Source organism: Musca vetustissima, unplaced genomic scaffold (assembly GCF_032173495.1).
Source record: "Musca vetustissima isolate MV318-11 ecotype Yass unplaced genomic scaffold, APGP_CSIRO_Mvet_v1 utg2553, whole genome shotgun sequence".
Classification (NCBI taxonomy): domain Eukaryota; kingdom Metazoa; phylum Arthropoda; class Insecta; order Diptera; family Muscidae; genus Musca; species Musca vetustissima.
The window spans coordinates 63381-90371 of NW_026886870.1; the positions used below are offsets into that span (position 1 = coordinate 63381).

The 26991-nt window shown below is 28.1% G+C and overlaps 1 protein-coding gene across 6 annotated transcripts in view; it reads right to left on the reverse strand.

The window, feature by feature from the left end:
* Positions 1–26991, reverse strand: part of LOC133334353 (sodium/potassium-transporting ATPase subunit alpha) — a 149139-nt gene that overhangs the window by 15504 nt on the left and 106644 nt on the right. For 2 of the 6 annotated variants that reach the window (XM_061542643.1, XM_061542647.1), the window contains exons 2-7: positions 10412–10492; positions 6792–6923; positions 6450–6716; positions 3294–5075; positions 3002–3217; positions 1964–2058 (exon numbers count right to left, since the gene is read on the reverse strand). In XM_061542643.1, coding sequence (XP_061398627.1) covers positions 1964–2058; positions 3002–3217; positions 3294–5075; positions 6450–6716; positions 6792–6923; positions 10412–10492 — 2573 coding nt within the window. Of the gene's footprint in view, positions 1–1963; positions 2059–2704; positions 2800–3001; positions 3218–3293; positions 5076–6449; positions 6717–6791; positions 6924–10411; positions 10493–26991 lie in introns of all 6 variants that reach the window. The other 4 variants (XM_061542644.1, XM_061542645.1, XM_061542646.1 and 1 more) reach the window with 3 other exon arrangements.

Sequence of the window (26991 nt, forward strand, 5' to 3'; positions counted from 1 at the left end):
ACTCCACAAATAATGGGAATTTAGGGAATTTTTGGGTGACTACCCTATAAAATGGGTCAATATTGAGTGGTTTTTGGTAGGGAGATTTCACACTCAGTTTAAACCCAAAATATCAAATTAGAGGCAATTCAGTTTAAAAACATTCCAAAATCCACAAAATACCGATTAATGGGAGGTTTACTTATATGGAGGCTATACGAGAACTTGGAACGGTAGATCTCATTTTCAATGTCAAATATATTCTCAAAATAGTGGCAATGTATGTACAAAATTTCAAAGCTGTATCTTAAATATTATGAGCTCTATTGTGATTTCAACGGACAGACGGACAAGGGAGATGAACAAAAAATAGTTAAAAAGGGTTTAAAATCAAATCCCTACATTTCGGATCATTGCTTTAAATTTAATTAATTAATTAAATTAAAAAGTACTATTTCTTTAAAGGCACTGGTATTTTTAGTAATTTGAAAATAATATTAAAAAAAAAATTGGAAATCAAATCTCTACACTGTTTGTAATCCGGAATATTATTTAGTTGAAAATCATATCTCTACACTCCCTATAATCCGGAAAATAATTTTCCTTAATATACTGTTCGAAAAAAAAATATTTTTTTAATAATAAAAAATAAAAATCTTAATTTGTAGGTCTCTTATTTGGAATATTTTTTTCTTCTTCAAAATCCTTTACAAATTCTAGTGAAAATAAATTTGAAACTCAAGTCCATAAATTCCGAAAAATATTGTATTTTTATAGTATTTCGATTTCTGTTAAATTTAGTATTAAAATCGAAAGTTAAAAAAAAAACACTTTAGTGCATTTCAATATTTAACTACAAAACTGTTACTAACAACCATTGAATTAAAAAAATACACACAAAATTCATAAATAAATAAAAAAATCGAATATGTAGGTATATATAGAACCAATTTCGAAAACATTTCCTTTAACCTAAAATTTTCACATGTGCAAATTACAGCTTATTTATATATAAATATATATACTTAGTATATAAATGACAACAACAAAAATGATTATATAATATTATATTATATACATCATCATATATGTATATATATAAAATAATAAAAGTGATATATGAATGGTTTATAATTTCAACAAAAAAAATATTTTAAAATAATCTAAAATTCTTTCGGGTTCATGTGCAAATGCAGTGAAGGGGGGACTACAACGTAGATGAGCTGAGCATGATGACGATGATGAGAGTATTCAACACTCTGTTAGGTGTTTGGAAATATAATTTCTAATACAAAAATTACATTTTTTTACACCAAACAAGTGTCACATGAAGAAGATGATCTTAAAATTATTTTTTTTATATTAGAAAAAAAAAAACATGATTACCCACAACACCAAGTTGAACAAAAACGTATTATACAATTGCTAAGAATAATGAGATGAATGAATGTGTTAAAGAAGAAGAAGGGGGGTTAGAAAACTTAAAAATATAGTTAGTTGATTGAGGTTATGTCTTTGGTGTATTTTGAAAATTAGATCCATTTTGATTATTTTGTTTTAGTGTGATTAGTTTGTTGGTTTGGTGTTAGAAAAAGAGAAATGTTTTTTGTTTTTGTTTTGTTCTTGACACGTACACACATAAATATATTAAAGTTTAACAACATCGATGGAATGTGAAAGGCAAAGACATTGATCATTTTGTTTTTTTTTTAATTCTTATAAAGAAAGTTATATTTTTAATTTTTAAATCCAGCCATTTGGTGTTCAAAGAGAGAGAGAGCGAGGGACGGGGAAGCAACTTCTTAATTTTTAAGAAGTGGCAAAAATACCATTTTTAAGAGGGGGTGGTTTAAGAATGGACAGGTTATTGTTGTTGTTAGTTTGTGAGTTGGACAAAAACGCATGGAGACAGGTTAGAGAGTTTTTTTGTGTTAGAAAACAAAACAATAAAACAGAAAAATAATAAAAAAAATTGTATAGGCACCTGGAATTGACCAATTTATCGTTGAATGGATCACGGGGTGGACGCTTCATGATATCGGCTTCAGCAGCTTCATAAGCCAAAGAGATGGCAGGAACCTATAAAACCGATGCCAAATACACACACAACAAAGGCATGGGTTTTGAGTCACGCACACACCGGTTTCACAAAATTTCACAAATTTTAAGGATTGAATTTTTGTTGTATTGGAATATTTGTGTATGTATGTGTGTTGTTGTAATTGGAAGAGTGTGCATTTAAGAGTGTGCATTTTGTTCATTGTAGCCCCACATTTTAAACAAATTAAGGCCAGGGTTAAGAATCACGCACACACACGTAGTACAGGTAGGTTTTCGCAGTAGAGTAGAGCACAAGAGTAGTAGTGGTAGTAGATGTAGCAGAATTACAATAGAATATATAAAAAAAGACATAACAATGAGTAAATTTTGTCAAAGAAAATTAAAAACTAATTTCTTTAAAAATTAAAAATTATAAAATAAAAACATTTTTTTAAAATAAAAATTATAAAATGAAAATAAATACAATTTTGTTTTTTCAAATGATTCTAGACCCAACTACAATGTTAAGGCATCAAGGCTTACGAACTAGCTTAAATGGTTTACGTATATCACAAATTTCTAGCCATTTACAGGTCTTTCGATTGCTGGCTCTCCACTTGGCTGGGCTAGCCTCTACTTGGTTTTCCTGCACAGGAATAAATCAAACAAAATAAATTCTCTATACCTTTCATTGACCAAATTATCAATGGCTGGATTACGTGGTCTTCTCTTCATGATATCCGCTTCGGGTCCTTCATAGGCCAATGATATGGCTGGTATCTTTTTTTACAATTTATTTTTAATATTATAAATATTTTTTTTTATAAAAAAAGTAATTTAAAAATATCACTTTCCTTAAAACTAACTTAAAAAAATGAACTACCTAAAATACTTAACAACAATTCTATTATATTTAATAATAATAAAAAAATATTCATTCAAATTTAAATAAGTGACCCTCAAGAAAAGGCCCTCAACTTACCATATCAGTACCCAAATCAATACACAAGATGGTAACGGTACCCAAAGGCAAGGGGATATCGCACAAGATGAAAGCCAAGAATGGTGAGATTTCAGGAATGTTGGAGGTCAAGGTATAAGCAATAGATTTTTTCAAGTTATCGAAAATCAAGCGACCTTCCTCAACACCGGTGACAATGGAGGCAAAGTTATCATCCAACAAGATCATGTCAGCGGCCTAAACAACAAACAAAGAAATACACAATTAAAATTCTCTCTCACTCTTTGAAATTTATGCAAATTCCCCCACTCACCTGTTTCGACACATCGGAACCGGCAATACCCATAGCAACACCAATATCAGCCTTTTTCAAAGCAGGTGAATCGTTGACACCATCACCAGTTACAGCCACAATAGCACCCATACGTTGGCAACCCTCAACAATAATCAATTTCTGTTGTGGTGAGGTACGTGCGAACACAATTTCAGTGTGATAACGTAAAATTTCATCCAATTGATCGCTGCTAACATCACGCAATTCAGCACCATGTACAACGGCAGCCTTGGCTTCACGTGGATTAACTTCCGAGACGGGAATGTTCAAACGTTGGGCAATATCTTCAACAGTCTCATTACCTTCGGAGATGATACCGACAGACTTGGCAATAGCCTTTGCGGTAATGGGATGATCACCAGTAACCATGATAACTTTAATACCAGCCGAACGACATTTGGCAACGGCATCGGGTACGGCAGCACGAGGGGGATCAATCATGGACATGAGACCGACGAAACGCAAATTGTCAATGGGGAAGTTAACATCGTCAACGTTGAACTTGAAGCCGGTGGGATATTTATCGGATGGCAGCATATAGTCGCAGAAACCCAAGACACGTTCGCCCAAACCTCCCAATTCCATGTAGGCATTGTTGAAGGCTTCCTTCATCTCTTCGTCCAAGACCTTTTCCTTGCCGTTGATGAAAATGGTGGAGCAGCGTTCCAAGATACGTTCGGGGGCACCCTTCATGACGAGCAAATAACGGGGATCTGAGGGATCTTCGGTTTCGTGAATTGAGACCTGATACTTGTTGGTGGAGTTGAATGGAATTTCGGCCAATTTCTTGTTGCGCTTGCGGATATTCATGACATCGCCGAGGGCCAATTCCATACACTTCAACAAAGCAGCTTCTGAGGCGTCACCGCTGACTTCCTTCTTCAAAATTGGAACACCTTCTTGGCCGCCTTTGAATTCAGCACGATTGCAGAGAGTGGCAATGCGAGAGAGCGCCTTGAATCCAGGGCTAGTTCTATCGTATTGGACACCCGACTGATCCTCGGTTGTATCGGCCTCAATGATCTGATTGTCGAACCACATGTGGGCGACTGTCATACGATTCTGGGTCAGGGTACCGGTCTTATCGGAGCAAATGGTTGAGGTGGAGCCCAAAGTTTCGACAGCTTCCAAATTCTTAACCAAACAATTCTTCGAAGCCATACGTTTGGCAGTTAGAGTCAAGCACACAGTTACAGTAGCCAATAGACCTTCAGGTACGTTAGCGACAATAATACCAATCAAGAAAATAACAGCATCCAACCAATGGTAACCCAAAATGAAGGCAATCACGAAGAAGGTCACACCCAAGAAGACAGCCACACCGGTAATCAAATGAATGAAATGGTGGATTTCCTTAGCGATGGGTGTTTCACCAGTATCCAAACCAGATGCCAAACCGGCAATACGACCCATGACAGTGTGATCACCACAGCTAATGACGACACCCTTGGCAGTACCTTCGACAGCGTTCGTCGAGAAGAAAGCCAAATTTTTCGTTTCCAAGGGATTCTCGTGAGTAAATTCGGGACCACGGGACTGGGGTTCAGATTCACCAGTCAACGATGAGTTATCAACCTTAAATGTACGAGCCTCAATAATGCGAATATCAGCTGGGATACGATCACCGAATTTCACTTCGACAACGTCGCCCAAGACTAAATCTTCAGCGCGGAGAGTTAATTTTTCACCCTCACGAATGACAGTGGCGAATTGGGGAACCATGTTTTTGAAAGATTCCATAATTTTTGAACTTTTTGATTCCTGGAAGAGAGAGAGAGAGAGAATGGGTTATTAGTTTGATTATGAGACAAACAGGAGAAAAGAAAACACTGAAAGGGGATTTTTGGGGGGCCAAACTGAGTGCTTAGTTTTTAACGATTATTTTAGCGGGAGTAGTAGAGCTATAATGGAGGAATTTTTGGAGAGTGTTATTGTGAGGGAGCCTTATGCTACTTTTATGGGGTTTTTTGCGGGTCTGTAGGAGCCCTAAAGTTTGGAATTTCGAAGAACCCCTATCCAGTGTTTAGGGGGTTCCATAAGAGCCATAAGTCTAGGATTTTAAAAGTAGCGTTCAGAGGGGGTCTATAAGAACCCAAGAGCGTAAATTGTTAAGGAATTTTTTGAGGGATATTTTTTAAAGAATTCTTTGAGGGTTTGCCAAGGGCCTAAGGCGTAGATTTTTTAAAGAATTCTCTGAGGGCTTGCCAAGGGCCTAAGGCGTAGATTTTTTAAGGAATTCTTTGAAGGATTGTCCCAGCTGTAAGGCGGAGATTTTTTTAAAGAATTCTTTGAAGGATTTTCCCAGCTGTAAGGGGTTTTAAAAGAATGAGGGTTTGCCAAGGGCCTAATGTAGATTTTTAAAAGAATTCTTTCAGGGATTGCCAAGGGCCTAAGGCGTAGATTTTTAAAAGAATTCTTTCAGGAATGCCAGGGGCCTAAGGCGTAGATTTTTAAAAGAATTCTTTCAGGGATTGCCAAGGGCCTAAGGCGTAGATTTTTTAAAGAATTCTTTGGGCAAATATCCTATGTGAGAGGTTTTGGAAGGATATTTTTGGGCTTATATAAATGTCCTCTGAGTTAGGTTTTGGAAGGATATTTTTGGGCTTATATCAGTGTCCTATGAGTGAGGTTTTGGAAGGATTTTTTTGAGGGACTATCTGAGTTCTATGGTTGAGGTTTTTAATCGATATTTTAGAGTGTCTATCTGAGTTCAATAAGTGGGATTTTCAATCGATATTTTTGAGGAACTATCTGAATCCTTTGGTTGAGGTTTTCAATCGATATTTTTGAGGGACTTTCTAAGTTATATGACTGATATTTTGAAATGATATTTTTGAGGGAATATTTGAGCCCCATGGTTGAGGTTTTCAATCGATATTTTCGAGGGACTATATAAGTCTTATGATTGCGGCTTTCAATAGCTATTTTTGAGGGACTATCTGTCCTATAGGTAAGGATTTCGGTTGATATTTTTGATATTTTAATAAGGAACTGAAGAAGTCCTATGAGTGGAGTTTACAATCTATATTTAAGGAACTATCAGAGTTCTGAAGGTGGTTTGTATACACAAGAAATCTAATCGTAGAGGGACAATTGAAGATTTTCATAAAATTGTTTTTCAGTATTCCAACTTACCTGATAGTATGAGAAAATACCGGTAACTATAACTACAGCTGACAATACGATACCCAAATATAAATTATCATCGGATGGCTCTTCACTGGTACTGGCCTGAATAGAATAGGCCACAAAACATAAAATAGCACCAATCCACAATAACATGGCGAAACCACCGAATAAATTCTTACAGAATTTCACCCATTCGGGTGTTTGTTTGGGTGGTGTGAGAGCATTTGGGCCATCACGTTCTAAATTTTCTTTAGCTTTAGCATGACTTAGACCCTGAAAAAGAAGAGAAAGACAACAAATAATTAGTAAATCTGTTTAATAAGGGAACTTGATGCATGAACGACTTACATTTTCTGGATGTGTCTGAAAGCGCTGATACAGCTCTTCAGGAGTGATTTTATGATAATCGATATCTAACTCCTGTTTGAGATCATCTAAATTTTCTTTTTTCGCCCCTTTAGCCGGCATCTTGCGTTTTGTCTATAAGTTTAGAGGAGAAGGAAGAATATTTCTGATTAGTTTTGAAAATCAAAATGAAATTGAAAATATTTTGAAAAAATATATTGAATATATATTTAAGGATACTCAAAGCAATAGAGTTATTTTTTTGTAGACCATTTTACCAAAAAATTTATTGTTTTATCATGCCATTTACTTTAAAGTGTGTAGTTTTGTTTACGATAAGTGCTTTAGAGTTGTTTTTACTTTGTGTTTTTTTAATAAGGCCCAGTACCGTTTTTTTTTCGAAATAAATAGTATAATTAAAAATAGGTTAATTATTGTATTCATACCAGTATTATTATTACTTTTTTTGTTGTTGTAGATATAGATTCCAAAATTATTGTAGTTAGTAATATTACCTCATCCGTTTACAGTTTTTTTTTTCAATTTTGTTTTCCAAACGGAAATGCCAACTTACCCCTTAATTTCTTTTTTTTTAAATAAAAAACCAAAAAATTAAAGCCAAAAATAAAACGGAAATACATGATAATGATGATGTTAATGGAAAAACAATTAGTAATTAAAAAAAGTGAAAACAAAATGTTATTTTCAATATCACAAATAATCACTCAACTTTAATTTAGTTACAATTTTCAGATTTTGTTTTTGTCGTGAGAATATTTAAAAATTTTGTGATACGGGGTCTAGAATTACCCAAACTGATAAACCACTAACAACAAAATTGTCACGTTTGAATTGTGGTGCAGGCAGGCTGTTAGTCGGTAGCCAGACAGACAAATAGATGAGTTTGCCAAATCAATCTTTCAAAATTGTTTTCATTTTCTATTTTGATTCTTAAAAAACAATAACAACAAAAAATAGAGTCACTACCAGTTTACGTTGTTTTCCATTTTATTTTTGTTATTGTTGTTAATTTTAGAATTTAGGTGAGACAACAACAAAAAACATACGGCAGCACCAGCAGCACCCGTAAGTTTGTTGTCAACATATTTTAATTTAATTCACAAGTGTAGAGATAGGTAGCAGCTAGCCAGCCAACCAGTCAGCCAGCGTGTTTGGTTTGCTTGGCCCACATGGCGTATATATTTTAAAATTGTATTGAATTTTGAAACGACGTCATTGATTTAAAAATAAAAAAAATTGGCAAGTCTTATCACATAGAGAAATGGTAGGAGACAGAGAGAGAGAAAGGGGGAAGAGTAAGTGAAAAGAAAGCAATTTAAATGGTATTTGAACTTTTTTGAACTAGGGAAATATTTACACAAAATTTTGAAAATATTTTCATATGAGGAAATATTGAAGACCTTTTGGACTTTTTTCTAACTCTAAGGTCTGAATTAAAAAAAAATATTTTAAGGAGGGTTTTTACAGATCAAATGCTTGGGTTTTTATTCTAAGCGACGGGCATTTTTATAGAGAATTTTTGGGAGTCTATTAAAGCTCTAAGGTGTACATTTTTTTCAAAGAATATTTTTTGAAGACTATCCAAAGGTGTGGAACTTTTTGATAAATATTTTTGAAGGAGTAGATTTTCAAAAAAAAAAAAAAAAAATCGCAGGACTATTCGAAAGTCGTATATTTTAAGGAAAAAATTGAGAACTATTCAATGGTGTGGATTTTTTTTGAGGCCAGGTCCTAAAGAGTCTCTTCAAGGTCTGGATTTTTAAGGACTATTCAAAGGCGAAGATTTTTGAGGGACTTTTTTGAGGACTATCCAATGATGTGGGTTTTTGTAAATAATATTTTTGTTGATTTACCAAAACGCGTAGATATTTGAGGGATATTTTTTGTGGACTATCCTAAGGCGTAGATTTTTAGGGACATTTTTGCGGTCTTTTTTAAAGAATATTTTTAAGGACTATCCAAAGGTGTGGATTTTTTCTGGACATTTTTTTGAGGGACTATTCAAAAGCGTGAATCTGTTAAGGGCACTTTTTTGGGGTAATATTCAAAGCCGTTGGTTTTAGGGACATTTTTGGAGGGTCTATTCAAAGGCGAAGTATTTTTTAAAGAATATTTTTGAGGACTATAAAAAGGCGTGGAATTTTTAAGGACTATTCGAAGATGTGTATTTTTTAAGGACATTTTTTGAGGACTATCCACCAAAGGCGTGGATGTTTTATGGAATTTTTTTGAAGGACAATTCAAAAGCGTGGATTTGTTAAGGTCTCTTTTTGAGGTAATATTTAAGGGTCTATTCAAAGGCGTGAGCTTTTTAATGACATTTTTGGTGTCGTGGTGTTTTTAAGGGCATTTTTTTTTTGGCTATCCAAAGGTTTGGTATTTTTTAAAGGATATTTTTGAGGGTTATCCAAAGTCGTGGATTTGTTAAGGACACATTTTTAGCTTCTATTCAAAAGCGTGTATTTTCAATGGACTTTTTTTGGGTTATATTCAAAAATGTGAGTGTTTTAATGAAAATGTTTGAGGGTCTTTTCAAAAGCTTGTATTTTTCAGCACACATTTTGGAGGCGTGGATTTTTTAAGGACACCTTTAACAAGAGGGTCTACTCAAAAGCGTGGAGTCTTTAAGGTAATTTTTTGAGGGTCTATTCAAAGTCGTTTTAAAGGACTATCGGAGTATTTTTGAAGGATATTTTTAGGCGCTTATCTAAATATTTTTAAATCCTATTTTTGGGAGCATATTTGTGCTTGGAGGGGCTACATGCGTAGTCTTAAAGCATATCTTTGAGGCCAAAATGTGAATTTTAAATTACTTTTTAAGGACTTTATTTGGGCCTCAAACGTGGATTTTTAAGACACACATTTAAAAAAAAACTATCAGATGCTAAAACATAAATTTTTGAATTAATTTTTTGAAGTATAATCTATTTTTGTAGGAAAATTATAATATTTTAGACAATTATTTTAAGCAGGATTTTTTAGCATAATTTTTGGGGGACCATCAGAACATTTTTGAAACATATTTTTGGGAGCATATTTTGAATATTTTTCGGACATATTTTAGGAAGCAAATCCGAATATTTTGAAGCATATTTTGAGAGACTATCTCAGGAATTTGTAAAGAATATTTGTGAGGGAACAATATAAATTTTTGAAAGTTGTTATAGATTCTTTAACGCAATTATATTTTTAAAGGAGTTTTAAAGCTTTTTCCTGACAATTTTCTATACATCGTTTTAAAAAGTTAATGTGAGTATTTGTGGCAATTTGTTGATCCAATAAAACTGTAATCCCTTATTCGCTAACAACATTTTTGGAGGGACATTCTGAGAATTGTAATAGATTGATTGAGTGATTAATTTGTGAATAGTAATTCTAAATTTTTAAAAAATAAATATAAACCATTACCAAATAACATGCATTTAAAAATTAAAATTTAATGGGTCACATGTTCTATGCAAATAAATGTTGCAAATAAAAATGTTAATGAAAAAATATAAAAAATAAATACAAAAAACAAATGATTATAAATAAAAATAGAAAAAAATATATACAAAAACAAAACGAAAAATAAAAAAAAATTAAGAACTGAAAATATTTACCTTGTAATGGCCATCGGCTGTAAGATTGTCGTCATCGGTTGGTACAACCGTTGCGACCCGATAGGAGTCCGCTCTCCCATGCTATCAATATGACACACATACATACAAGTACATATATATTTATGGTTTGTTTTATACAAATTTTTATATATATTTTTTGTATGTATTTGTTTGTTCATATATATGTAAGATCAGTAAGGGGGGCAACGGCGTTGTTGATGATGACAATCGACGGCAATTGGTACGGCAGACAAACAGATTCAAATCAGAAATAAGGGAACAAAATGCAAAACAAAATGTATATGGGCGCAGAAATATCAAAAAAATCAAGCATTCAAAAAAATGAGCGGTCGAGCAGGCGGCGAGCAGTAGGGCAGTCGAATCGATCGGACGGTCGGGCGCGTTTTTTGAGCATTTTGTCACAGAGACAAAATTTGTTATTTGATCGATCACATAACAACAATAACAACACAGCGTATAGAATTGGCGCAAAATAATATATAGACAACACACACACAGTGAATGGTGAAATGTATGATGGGTAAATGAAAATAAAAAAGAAGAAAAAACAAAATAAATAAATTATATGAAAAAAACAATAATATGATGTAAAAAAATTACAAACAAATTTGTATACAAAACACAAGTGATGATGATACATACGATTATATAATAATTCTTACATTGTAGAAATATAATTAATAACGAATAATAATAAATAAACATGAAAATATTATAAATAAATTGAAAAATAATAACTAATAATAAATAAATTAAGGGAAGTATTAATAAATATATTTAAAATTAGTTAACGAGTTTCTATGATAAAACAAAATTTAAGAAATTTCTAAAAGAACCCCATATTTTATTTTTTTAAAAAAAAGATATTAAAAAAAAATTATTTAAAAAATTATATTTAAAAAAAAATATATTAAAAAAATATATATTTAAAAAATTCAATTCGATTTATGTAAATTGTTTTTCATTTAATAAATGATTTTGCCTTGATAAAATCCGACTGTTATATAAATATTTTTTAATGCAATTCCAATTGGATATTGTATTAGAGTGGCATTTTGAAAATGTTTTTTTTTAATATTTGAAGTTGATTATTTTGACTTATATAAATTAACTGTTATACACACGCTTTGCCTACATCTATTGAATTTCAATGTGATTTTGGAACACACTAACCGAATATTGGAAATAAATTTAAATTTTTTTATACAAAGAAAACATGAATTATTTATTAAAAGACATTGAATTTTGTTTTCATTTAATTTTTCTTATATAAGGAAATATATTGGAAACACGTGATAAAGTTGACCAATAAATTAAAAAAATACTATTATTAAAAATAAATAAAAAAATAGAAATTAAATAAAAAATCAATTGATAAAAATAATTAATTTTTGGTATTTAAAAAACAACAACAAATATTCAAACATTAAAAATATATTCTTAAAATATGTTGTTATTTAAAAAATTAAATATTTAAAAAAATTTGTTATTAAAAAAATCAGTTTTTTAAAGAAGACATATTTTTGTAATTTAAAAAAAAAAAAAAATCAAATAACAAAATGTTTGTTTTAATGAATATTTGAATATATTTTTTAATTACAAAAATAATTATTTGTTTTTTTAAATAACAAAAATAATTAATTTTTTTATATTAAAAAATCAATTTTTTATTAATAAAAAATATATAAAAACAATAATTAAATATTTTTACTTTTAAAATATATAAAAGTAAAAGAATTGAAAAAATAAATGTGAAATATTTATTAAAAGAGATTAAAAAATACTTTAATAAATATTTCACATATATTTTTTCAATTCTTTTACTTTTATATTATAAAAGTAAAAATATTTAATTATTGTTTTTATATATATTTTATTAATAAAAAAAAATTGATTTTTATAATATAAAAAAATTAATAATTTTTGTTATTTAAAAAAAATATATATAGTTATTTTTGTAATTAAAAAATATATTCAAATATTCATTAAAACAAACATTTTGTTATTTGAAAAAATCATATATTTGTTTTTAATAAATTGTATTTAAAATATATATATTTTTAATATTTCAAATATTTTGTATTTAGAAATATATTAAAAATTTTGATATTTATAAAATAAAATATTTATTTTATTAAATATTTCAAATATATATATTTTTTTGAAATATTTAAAATAATTTTATTTAAAAAAAGTTTTCAATACTTTGAAATTTTTCTAATTAAAAAACTATTTTTTATATATATTTAAATATATATTTTTTTATTAATAAAATATTAGAAATATTGTTTATTTAATAAATTTTATTTGTTGTTGTTGTTTTAAAAATTATTTTTATTATTTTCCCTACATTGTTCTATATAGATGAAGAATATTAAAATATTTTTTTTTTATAATTTAAAATGAAATCTATTATTAATCTATATTTTATTGATTAATCAATAAAAATATTTTTATTTTGGTGAAATAAAATTTTTTTTTTTTAAATTAAAATGAAATAAAAAATCTCGTTAACTAATTTTTAATTATTTTTTTTTATATAAATATTTTAATTTCCCTAAATAAATATAAATAATCAAAAAATATATGCTCTTGGTGTATTATTTCAAAATGGATCATTAGGCTCAAATTCCAATTTTTAATTATTTTTTTATATAACTATTTTAATTTCCCTAAATAAATATATTAAATAATCAAAAAATATATGCTCTTCAAAATTCCAAATTCAATTATTTAAATCAAAAATACTAATCGAATAATAATGAATTTATTTTTACCCTGGTGTAATATTTCAAAACCCTCAAATTTCAATTTAATTACCATAAAGCAATTAAAATGAAAATGCATACTTATCTAATGCTCCAATTTATATTCCGAAAAATTATACATTTGTCCTTCCAAAATTAGCCCATCCTTAATGACAAATAAATACTCATACACACCCTTACAGTGGATTTACTATAGACCACCCCAACCCTTACCATTAAATTCTTATCAGACAAAAAAACGGAAAATGAAAAACCCATTAAAAAAGACCTTCCCTTCCGAAGCAACCAACACTCCTTTTTGATTGAGTTTACGATATCGTAAAAAATACAATACAATAATAGCAACAACAATAAAAATCAATTCCTTTTTTATGTTTGTGTCCTTGTTCCCAATATTACTACGATGAGTCATCATCGGAGACATACAAAATCGTATTTTCTTTTTGCTTATATGGATTTGGGTTTTTTTTTGTAGAGCTAAGGGTTCGCTTGGTTGGCAGGGTAATGATATTATTCAAAAGGTCAAATCAGTCAACCCCCCACTTTTCCTTGTGGAGTGAGGGTTGAGGGGGTTCTCTTTTGGATTTGTCATGTTTTTTTTTCAAGTTGCTTAGTAATTGTTATGAAGCCAATAAACCAAAGGCTGACGCATGTCCTTTTGGTATTTGGGTTAGTTTTAAGGACACGTGTTTTATATAATGTATATAAACAAGATATGGGTATATAGAATTTTAAATAATGTTTTATAGGAAGTAAGGATTTTTTTTTCTCAGAAATTAAAAACAAGTAAAAAAATATTTGTTTTTTGTTTGTGGCAGAATTATTTTTTTTATTAATTATAAAAGTGTCTAGACAATTTTTAATATTTCTTTTATTATAATTTTTTTCCATAGATTTTTTTTATTTAACAATTTTTGAGGCTAACCCCCTTTGAATTTTTATTTGCATTGACTTTTGTGGTAGAAATATTTTTTATTTATGGGTATATAGAATTTTAAATAATGTTTTATAGGAAGTAAGGATTTTTTTTCTCAGAAATTAAAAACAAGTTAACAAATTTTTTTTTGTTTGTGGCAGAATTCTTTTTTTTTATTAATTATAAAAGTGTCTAGACAATTTTTAATATTTCTTTTATTATAATTTTTTCCATATATTTTTTTATTTAATAATTTTTGAGGCTAGCCCCCTTTGAATTTTTATTTGCCATGACTTTTGTGGTAGAAATATTTTTTATTTATTTATTAAAAAATTTGTCTAGACAATTTTTAATGTTTTTTTATTATAAATTTTTTGTTTCACTGAATTTTTTTTAATAATTTTTGAGGCTAGCCCCCTTTTTTTGCCATGACTAACCGCCTGTCAGCCAACCACATGATTTTTTTTTTCTTAATGACTCGACTTGCCCCCATTACAATAAAGGGGTAGGGGATGGGGTGTTATAGGCAACAAATCAATTATGGGTATTTATGTTATAAATAATATTATAAATCAATTAAACACCCCAATATTAATCAATTTCTTTGAAGCTTTTTTGTCATTATCTCTCTTTGTGGATAGCACAAAAAGCCTCCCAGCCAGCCCGACAACAATGTCATTGAAGACATTCAACTTCAAAGGAAAAGAATTTTCATAATGTACACATGTACATACATATATAAAGAAAACAATCAACAAAATTGAAATCCAGTCAAACAAAGCGCAAAAAAAAATAAATAAAGCGCATTGACTGACAAACACACACACAGACATGATGATGATGTGCATACATACCGACAGACAAAGTCGACATCATATATAAACCATAATTACAAATCATTTATCACAATAAAATAAAAAAAATGTTCTTGGAATTAAATTCTATATATATGACGCACACATATATGTATATACCAGCAACGTACACAGGATTTATATATATGAAAAAAATCGCTGTTACACACACATACGTCCCTGGTATATACGTATAGAAACAATTTCGAAATTTAATCAAAGATATTTTTTTGTATGGTAGGCCAGCGACTGTCAAGCTTGGGTTTTTTTTTGTTTTCTATATAAATATAGGTAAGTAAATATATGTATATATGTACATATATGTAAACATATTGTAGTCTAGTTATATTTATTTTTACATTAATATGACTTGGAAATTAATGAATCATTTTTGTATTTAATTTAAGCTAAGTAATGTTGACAACAAATACCAAGATTAAGTTGAACTTGAGAGAAAGGGATAGAGAGCGAGAGTGTGGAGCGTGCATGTGTGGAGAAAGATTAATTGTGATCAATTTTTGAAAAAGTATTTTCAAATATGAACAACATTCTTGTTGTTGTTCTTGAATTTATTATAATGCTTAAATAAATTCAGAATAAATATCAATGGATTTTTTATAGACAAGGTTTAGAAAAAAGGAAACATTTTTTTAAGGGTAAAAATAGGGGAAATTATTATTTCCTTTGAGAGCAATGAATGGAAAAAAAATTTATAGGGAAATTTTTCTATAATATTTTAAAAAATAGATTCGTTGGCGTTAAAAAATTAAAATTTAATTTTCGGGAAAGTTTGGATTTTGATGGAAAATAAAAAATGTCCTTAAAGGGGGAATTTTTTTATTGGAAAATTTTCCGATTTTTTTTTTATTTTCAGGCTATTTTAGGAAAAATTAAAGACATTTGCGTAAAAAAATCTCTTCTGGGAAATTTTTGTTTTTTTAACTGAAACTTTAATTTTTCAGTGAAATAAACACAATTATGAAGGAAATTTCGATGGAAAATAAAAAAATTCCCTTCAAGGGATATTTTTGTTTATGGTAGATTTTTTGAAATTTTTAATTTTTCAGCCATTTTGGGAAAAATTGGAGACATTTGCGTTAAAAAATAAAAAAAATCCCTTTTGGGAAATTTTCAGGAAAATTTTTGTTTCAATTTGCGTAAAAAATCTCTTCTGGGAATTTTTTTTTAACTGAAACTTTAATTTTTCAGTGAAATAAACCCAATTATGAAGGAAGTTTTATTTTCCGTTGAAAAAAAATCCCTCTAAGGGAAATTTTTGTTTATGGCAATTTTTTCGAAATTTTTAATTTTAGGAAAAATTATAGACATATGCGGTAAATAATAAAAATTTTCCTTTTGGGAAAAAGGATTTTAATTTTTTTAATTTTCGATGGAAAATAAAAATTTTCCTTGAAGGGAAATTTTTGTTTATCGCAATTTGTTCGAAGTTTTTATTTTTCTGATCATTTTAGGAAAATATAGAGACATTTGCGTTAAAAAATAAAAAAATTCCCTTTTGGGAAATTTTCCGGGAAATGTTTGTTTTTAACAGAAATTACTATTTTCGATTGATATAAACATAGATTTGAAAGAAATTTTTATTTTCATTGAAAAATAAATTTATGACGATTTTTCGAACTTTTTTATTTTCAGGAAATTTTGGAAAAAATTAAAGGCATTTTTTGTTTATTGGATTTATTCCCGATTTTTTTTTAATTTTCTGACAATTTTAGGAAAAATTAGAAATATTTGCGTAAAAAATAAAAATTTTCTTATTGGGAAATTTTTTTGTTTTTCACAAAAATTACTATTTTCGATTGAAATAAAAAAAAGATTTGAGGGAAATTTGTATTTACGTTGAAAAAGAAAAATTTCCCTTGAAGGGAAATTGTTATTTATTGGAATTTTTTCCCGAAATTTTTGATATTCTGTAGTTTTTCTTTTAATACATTTTCATTTTGAAAATTTTTGTTTTTGAGATTTATAAAAATATGTTTATTTTGGAAGCTATTTATGTTTATGTTGGAAAAATTTGTCATGAAAAAATGTCAATTTTGGGAAATTTTTAGGAATTTTTTTCTTAAATGAGATTTTTTTAATTCTATCAATAAATAAAAAAAATCCCTTTTTCATTTTTAATAAGAGCAACGAACATAAATTTATCGGAAATATTCAATATACAAATATAGTAATTTATGTGTAGATTATCTCGAAGGACCAAATATCCAAATTAATCATTTGAAGAAATGTTTTTGAGATTTATGAAAACCCATATTTTTTATGAAAGGAAAAAATAATTTTTTGCAATATATTGTATATATATTTAATATAGAAATAAATATTTTCAACATTTCAAATGTTAAAAAATCCAAAACATTTTTAAGAGAATTTTTTCCTTCAAATTTCTCTTAACATAACCCAGCACTCATTAAGAGAATCAAAAGTTATATATACATATAAAAAATAAATATACCTCTCATAACCTACATTTCTCTTCCCATGCATACAAATATATTAAAAAAAAAATACACCATTCCTTGTGGAATGATGTCACAAAATTTCAATGCCATCATCAGTTTTTTTTGGTTTTAGTCAATGACGTCAAAGAACCTACCTACAAAGAAAATTTCTATACATACATACAATTTTATTTCTCAGTTTGTTGTTTTTTTTTTTTGCATTGGCGGCGAAATATTCTAATTTTAAATTTTGTTCTTCTTTAATTTCTCCTTAAGAAAAAAATCATAAATTTCTGCTTACATTGAAAGAAACAAAAAAACGAGAAAAAAACAGCCCCGTTGACATTTAGAAAAACGGATGTTTTGTTTTTTTTTTTTTCAATATTTTTTGTCATATTTCATAAATAGAACAAACAAACACACATAATATCTGTGGCAAGAGACAGTAAAGAGGCCATATATATTTTTTTATATTTATTATATGGCAAAGTGCATATTTTTTTGAAAATTTATTTATTTATTTTTTTTTTTCTTGAAAGAAAATGTAATAAAGAAAAAATATTTATTTCCCTCTTTTATTCAAAAATATATATTTATTTCCTTTGGAATAATTTTGTTAGGGAAAATATTTCATTTATTCATTTTTGTGTATGTCTAACATTATATATATATATATATATATTCTGCATTGTTTTGTTTTCTAATTTATTACATTTTTGTTTTTATTTTCACAGTAAAAAAAAATATTTCGAAGTTAGGACCCCCTGCAGAGTGGCAAAAAAAATATTTCATGAAAATAACACGTAAAAATTCTTTTCAAATCTTGACACGTTTCAAACGCATTCAGGGTATTCATAAGTATTCGTAATAATTATTAAAAACAACAATAACCCAAGTAATGACCACAAAAAATGCGCAGCTAAAAAAAATTCCTACCGTACACGTGGTTGGGTAACGAACAAAAAAAAAGTGGAAACTCATTACTCTGCATAATGACAATGTTCTTATTTGCTCAATTTTTTTAATAACAAAAAATATACATATTGTTTATTTAGTTTCTCTTTGTTGTTGTTGATATATTTTTTATCTACAAAAAAAGAAAACAATTCAAGGTTCCACCACCAACAAAAAATACGCGCATAATACTTCTAATTATAGAGCCATGGAAAGAGGTGAACGGTGGCAGCGGCACACGACCGCCGTCTGGCAATCAATAATCAAATTAAGGTATTTTTTGTTAAAGGAAAAAAATATTTTTTTCTTTTATTTATATATTTAACTATGTTATATATTTTAGTAAATTATCTTTAGTAATTAATATCTAAATATATAACAACATATATATACAAATAAACAAGCAAAATATTAACTGTTTATGCCAATATTTCGCAAATATCTGTGAGATAACAACAACAACAATGAATTAATTTCGATTCGAAAGGGGCCCATTAATGCGAAATTTCACGATATAATAACAAGGTGTCATATTTTTTTATTAAGATGCCCTTCTTAATAAAAAATCTAAATAAAATAAAAATTTAAGAAAAAAAAAGAAATTGTTTATTTTTTTGAAAATCCGGTCCAAACTTCCCCAAAATGCGCTAAAAAGTAGATAAATGTTTTTAATTTTTGCTAGGAAGATTCGCAACACATTATGAACCCCTGATACTAAATTACATCCACTTCGGTCGAATGGCATACTCAAGCTCGTCAAAATATCGAAATTCTGGGGATAGCCATATGTGGGAACTACCGTAAAGAATTGACCAATATTAAAAAATTTTTGGTATGAATATTTTGCACCTTATGAGAACCGTCAATATTAAATTATAGCCAATTCGGGTGAAAAATCTGCCTTAAGCTCTCTAGAATATCGAATTTTGGGAGGAACCTTTATATGGGGACTAACGTAAAATGTGGATAAATATTGATAATTTTTGGTATGAAATTTTGCATCTTATGAGAACCCCAACATACCAAATTACAGCCAATTCGGATGAAAAATGTGTCTAAACTCCTTAGAATATCGAATTTTGGGAGGAACCCTTATATGGGAACTAAGGTAAAATGTGGACTAATATTTATAATTTTTGGTATGAATATTTTGCACCTTATGAGAATCCCTAATACCAAATTACAGACATTTCGGTCGAAGAGCGTGCTCAAGCTCCTCAACATATCGAAATTATGGAGGTAGCCTTATATGGGAGCTACCCTAAAATATTGACCAATATTGATAAGTTTTTCGTATGAATATTCTGTATCTTATGAGAACCGCCAATACCAAATTACAGTTAATTCGGATGAAAAATGTGCCCAAACTCCTTATAATATCGAATTTTGGGAGGTACCCATATATGGGGACTACCGTAAAAAGTAGACCAATATTGATCATTTTGGGTAGGAATATTTTGTAACCTGTGAGAACCCTAAAATTCCAAATTACAGCAACTTCGGTTAAAAGGTGTGCCCAAGCCCCCCAAAATATCGAATTTCGGTAGGTACGCTTATATGAGGGCTATCCCAAAAAATTGACCAATATTGATCAGTTTTGGTATAGATGTTTACTGCCTTAGAGAACCTTAAATAACAAATTACAGCCTCTTCGGTTGGAAGGTGTGTTCAAGCTCCCCGAAATATCGAATTTTGGGAGGTACCATTATATGGGGACTACCTTAAAATGTAGACCAATATTGATAATTTTTGGTATGGAGATTTCCTACCCAATGAGAACCCCCAATACCAAATTATAGCCAATTCGGATGAAAGACGTACTCAAGTTCCTCAAAATATCGAAATTCTGGAGGTACCCTTATATGAGGGCTATCCTAAAAAATTGGCGAATAATAATCATTTTTGGTATGGATGATTATAGCGCATTATGAGAATCTCCAATACCAAATTACAGCCCCTTCGGTTGGAAGGTGTGTTCAAGCTTCTCAAAATATGAATTTGTGGGAAGTATCCTTATATGGGAGCTAACCTTAAAATTGGACCAATATTCATAATTTTTGGTATGGCTATTACTACCCTATGAGAACCCTCAATACCAAATTACAGTCACTTTAATTAAAAAAAACATTAAAAATAATCCAAAAATACACAAAATTGGGAGGTGCTCTTATATAGGGGCCAACCTAAAAAGTGTACCCATATAGATCATTTTTTGGTAGGAAGATTTCACTTTCAATGAGAAGCCAAAATACTAAATTACAGCCAATTTGGTTGAAAAAATGTTTCCAAAATTCTGAGGTATCCTTATAGAAGGAAGGTAGCCTACAAAGTGGTCCGATCCAAAATACTAAATTAAAGCCAATTTGGTAAAAAATGATGGTCGAACTCCTCGAAATAACAAACTTTAATATGGCAGCTACCCTACAAAGTGGAACATCATTTATGATTTTTGGTTGGAAAATTTGATACCCAATTCGATTCTTATAAGAATTTTGTTGAAATGTGTTACTCCGAGCAACCCGCAACATTTTAAATGAACTGAATTTCCAAAGCATGTTTTTTTTTAAATCCCTGTTTTTGCCGGAAGTAAAATGAAAAATATTTCAAATATTTTATTTGATTTCATTTATCTGCATAGCTACTCACATTTTATCTAGATTATTATATTTGATGATTAAGTAATTTTGCGTGCTATCACAGGCTATCTGGCAAACAAAATTCCGGAGATATATAAGAAATTAAAGAAACAAACAAGAACATGAAACGCAGACAATAAACATAAAAAATATATCTTCGGTTTCATAACCAGGCAGAAGTGAAAAATTTCCTTGAAATCAATACTCTCAAATACGAGAAAAAATATATTTTTTTTAATTTTTTCCGAAATAAAAATTCAATTATGCTCTCCCTCAATTTTAAATTAGAAATGCGTTATTTACACAACTGGTGGATGGTGGTCCCCCTTGGCTAAAAGCAATAGTAAAAAACAAACTATTTGCATGTTTTTTTGCTTTCTACGCAAAATGAATTTATATGAAGAAATATCCCCCGCTCCTAAGACACACATTTGTTTTGTATCAAAATGTTTAAATATTTTTTTATGTTTGATATGGTTGTATAACCTGAATTTTGGCAACATGAAGTGTAGACCAAAAAAAAAAAACGAAAAAAATTAAAATTGTCATTCAGACAATGTCTCGCAGCCGCCACCGCCATACATACACACAAACATATGTACATACTTAGCGTTTTAACCATAATTCTTATGCCGTCTGAAGATTCAATGCTGACGTAGTTATTATTACCAAGCAATTTTTTTTTTTTTTTAATTTCAGTGTGTTTTTCGGGCGAGACATTTAACGAAAATCCTCAGCACGATTTTTCGTTTGTCTTCAAAAATGTATTGTTTTGTTATTGTGGGCTGTGTGAACGTATGTATGTATATCTGTCTATCTATACAACACCCCATCATATAGATATTCAAACAGAGAAAATACTTTTGTTTTATTATGGTCTATATAATGTTTTAATATTATAAAAAAAAAAACATTTTGATATATTTTTTCACTGTCATCCGCCGTCGCCTTTGTTTTTTTATATGTCTGCCATGTGATAACAACAAAGAAGAAATTTGTTTACCTCCAAATTAAACAAAAAAAAAAATCGAAAAAATACCTGTTTTAAAAAATTCCAAATAATTTTTTTTATATTTGCATTAACAAAATTTCTTACGAATCGTTTTCACATTAATTAATGTCTTCGTTCGCTAATAATAAGGCTATTGTGGCTTAAACGTTGTTATTAATAGAATGTTTATTTTATTTTTTTTAATCTGGACTTAATTAACGGTAGATTAGCAGAAATTAAATAAAAAAACAAAAACCGAACATAATAACCGGTTTTGTGTGTTTCCTACGAAGTTAAAGGCTATTAATTAATTATTAATTAATTAATTAAAAAAAAAACACGAAACAAAACAAAATACTACTGTTTCAAATTTGACCTAGGAGGAGGAGGGTATAATAGGTGTGTTATGTTACTTTTCAAACTAGAAAAAAATAAGAAATATTTTTCTGCACAAAAAAATTATTCTGATAATTTTTTGTAACAAAAAAAAAACACTGATATATTTTTCTATAGAAAAAATTAGAAAATTAATACATTTTCCTTTAGAAAAAAAATTGAAGCTATATTTTTCTGTAGAAAAAAAATAAAGAATTTTTTAATAAAAAAAATTCATTGAAACAAATTTCAGAAATATTTTTCTGCACAAAAAAAAAATATTCTGAAAACATTTTTTATAAGAAAAAAATCAGTGAAATATTTTTCTATAAAAAAAAAACAGAGAAATAGTTTTCTGTAAAAATAATTCTGAGATAATCTATAGGAAGAGAAATTATTGAAAATCTATAGGAAAAAAATCTGAGAATTATTGTCACTAATTTTAAAACTATTTTTCCAATTTTGTTTTATAATTTATTAATATTGAATAAAAAAAAATATTAAAAAAAAGATATTTGAAAAAAATATTTAAAAAAAAATATTTTTTTATAATTTTTTTTTTTTTTTAATTTATTTGTATTTTTGTATTTGTATTTTTCTGCACAAAAAAAATATTCTGACAACATTTTTTATAAGAAAAAAAAAATCAGTGAAATATTTTTCTATAAAAAAAACAGAGAAATATTTTTCTGTAAAAATAATTCTGAGATAATCTATAGGAAAGGAAATTATAGAAAATCTATAGGAAAAAAAATCTGAGAATTATTGTCACAAATTTTAAAACTATTTTTCCAATTTGTTTTATTATTTATTAATATTGAATTAAAAAAAAAATATTTGAAAAAAAGTATTTTTCAAAAAATATTATTTAATTTTTTAATATATATATATATATATATATATTGTTTTAATTTTATGAATAATCATCAATGCTTCTATATTTTACCCTATTCTAAAGAAAAATATTTTTTATCTCATTGACCACCAAAAATGAATAGTCAATCAAAAAAATCTTGATTTGTTTGAATGTTGCCATTCACTTAAACCCCATTTGCCCGGCTATTGACAAGCAAAATTTCAATTAGATATTTATATTTATTTTCCTCTTCTTCTTTAGTATAAACAAATAATTGTAGTTTATTTATGTATGTATATATTTCTTTTGTGATTTTCTTTATTCCTCTCTATGTTTTGTTTTTTTTTTTTTCTAATTTAGTTTATTTAAATGTTGTGTACTCTTTTCATTTCATTTATTTTTGATTTTCAATATAAAAAAAATTCTGAAAACAAAATCAACCGGCCACAGCCAATCTCATCACGATTTGACGTCGAAACCTAATTTGTTTGATACGACAACAAAGACGATTCGACTCGATTGCCTTAGTGGCCGTCGATGGCGGCGACAGTGTTGTCGGTATCGTCATTCAAATTTCTTACAACAATTATTTTGTCGTATCGATGATGATGATGATTCGGTCGCTTTTTGATTGTTTTCCTTTTTGTTGTTGTTGTTGCTGTTTGATTTGTCTATGTCTAGTTTGACCTGTCTAACCAACCGCCTGATTACTACTTTTCGTTGGTCGTGGTATATTTCTTGTGTTTGGGGCTTTGTCTGGCAGGGAAATAGTATCTTATCAAGTGATTTTAGATTCTTCTTCTTGTTGCATAAAATTGAAAATTTTGTTTCGAATTCGAAGAAAAGCGAAAAAAGTAGGTTGCCCTATTAAACAAATATGTTTAAATGCCTTTTAAATACTTGCATTAAGTCATAATATTTTAGCCAAGATCGATTACCTCACAATTGAATTATTTTATAATTTTTCCTCATTTTTTTTCAAAATCTAAACAAAATTTGTTATTATGTGTTTGAACGTGAAATTGTATTACCACACACCCCACACAAAAAATACAACATTTCAGAACAACTTTGATTTTTATGAGAGAAATTGCTGTTCCAAAAAAAAAAAAAAAAAAAAAAAACTGGCAGGGAGGCTTTTTTGAAATATTTTTTTTTTATTGCTATTCGTGTTACATTCACGATTTTTGTAAATTGATTTTCAAGTTCATCATTGAAACATGGTGTTGTGTTTGAAATTTAGTATGTTTGTAAATTGGAATGTTTGAATAGACAGCCAAACACATTTCAGCACTTATGGGTGCTGGCTGTGCTGTTGAGAATCCATGCCCCTGAATGCTGCTGCCGGGCGCATTTTTTTCATCCATTGAAAATATTTTTTTGTTCATCTGCTCTGTGTTTAATTTAAACATTTAACAGTTATTTAATTATATTTAGCATTTTTGTGTAGCCAGTTCGTGTGCGTGTGCTTCTGTTTGGGTGACTTTGGTGTTCAAAATTCTACCCGCATTCACAAACATTCATTTATTTCATTTCAATTTTTTTTTGTTCATTACTATTACAGTAGCTGCCAGGCGTTAAACGCTGAGGTTAAATCACCAACAATAACTACAACAACGACGACAAGTGAAATAAAACGTGTTTTAAAGGTCTTTTTTTTTTGTCGTTGCCTCCAACTTAGCTCCCGAGATCCCCTCCCGACAAATTATTGATGGATTTTTTTTGTTGGTGTTGTTGTTATGTACACACAGCATATTGTCATTTAGTATTCAATGGAAATTTTTGTTTCCATATTTACACTTCGTATTTTGGGATGAGCCATGTTCGAAGTATTAAAAAATTATTTTTTTATAACCAGTTGACCAGTTGAAAAAATATTATTTTTGAAAGGCCATAATTATTAAATAATATATTTTTCTAAAAAAAATATAAAAATAAATCTTTTTAAAAAAATTTTAATTTTTTTTTTTTTTTTTTTTTTTTTTTTTTTGAAAATAAAAGAATTTGGAGTTTTTATGGGAACACAAATTTTAGAAATCTCAAAATATAAATAAATGTTTCTATAGACAAAAAACATCAATGCTATATTTTTTCTGTATAGAAAAATCAGAGAACCATTTTTTATAGCAAAAAAAAAAATTTCTTTTGACAAAATATCTTAGAAATATTTTGCTGTAAAAATCGGAGAGTATAGAAAAAATTGTGAGAAATGTTTTTCTGTAGAAAATAAACTCAGAAATATTTTTTTATAGGAAAAAATTCAGAGAATTATTTTTCTGCGGAATAAAAAAAATCAGTAAAGGTGTAAAGAAAAATTTAAAAAAAATGTTTTTCTTTAAAAAAATGCATTCAAAGACAAATTCTTCTGAAGAAAAAATCTCAGAAATATTTTTTTCTTTAGAAAAAATTCAGAAAATTATTGTTCTGTTAAAAAAATCCGAGGAATATTTTTTCTATAGGAAACAATTCAGAAAAATATTTTTGTATAAAAAAAATCTGAGAAATAATTTTCTAAAAAATATTTTAAAAAATTATTCCGTACAAAAAATCTGAGGAATACTTTCTGTTAAAAAAATCTGAGGAATATTTTTCTATAGGAAAAAATCAGAGAATTATTTTTCTATAGAATAAAAAAATATATATTTTCTATAGAAGAAGAAATTGGAAAAATATTTTTCTATAGAAAAATTAACAAAATATTCTATAAAAAAATCAAAGTGACATATTTTCTATAGAAAAAAATATCACAAATATTTTTCTGTAAAAAATCAGAGAATTATTTTGAGAATTATATTTTATAAAGAACATTTCACTTTAGAAAAAAAAATCCGAGTAATTTTTTTTTTATATAGGGAAAAATTCCGAAAAATATGTTTCTATAGAAAAAATTTAACAAAATACATTCGATAGAAAAATAATAACAAAATATTTTCTATAGAAAAAATCGTCAAATATTTTACTATAGCAAAATTTCCGAGAAATTGTTTTCTTTAGAAAATGATTTGAGAATTAAATTTTCGTAGTTTCAAATTCTAAGAAATATTTTTCCATAGAATTTAAAAATATTTGAATTTTTTTCTGCAGAAAGAAGATTGAGACGTATTTTTCTATAGAAAAAAATTCTGAACATTATTTCCCTATAGAAAAAAAAAACTCAAAGGAACATTTTTCTATAGAAAAAAATACATTCATATTCTGTAGAAAAATATTTTTCTGTGGTAAAAAATAGAGAATTAATTTTTCGTAGGTTAAATTTCTGTGAAATATTTTACCATAGAATAAAAAATCTGACACTTTTTTTCTACAAAAAGAATATTTAGACATATTTTTCTATAAAAAAAAACTCAGAGGAAAATTTTTCTATAGAAAAAAATTCAGAGAAATATTTTTCTAAAGAAAAGTCAGAGAAATATTTGTTCTACAGAAAAAAAAAAATAAAAATTCCGAGAAATATTTTTCCATAAAAAATATTCTGAGAAATGTTTTTCTATAGAAAAAAAACAAGATTTTTTTTTGTAGAAAACGAAACTTCTGAAAAGAAATTTTCTCTAGAAAAAATCAAAGAAACTTGGGGGGGGGAGTTCCCAGGGAGTAAAAATCCTATTCTCTAGTAAAAAATCCTATTCTCTAGTAAAAATCCTATTTTTTTAATAAAAACAAATATTTTCTCGAATATGAAGTGTTTTTCAAATATTTTTTAAACAAAATGTTTTTCGAATTTATTGACAATTTGTTAGCTGGCCAAATAGT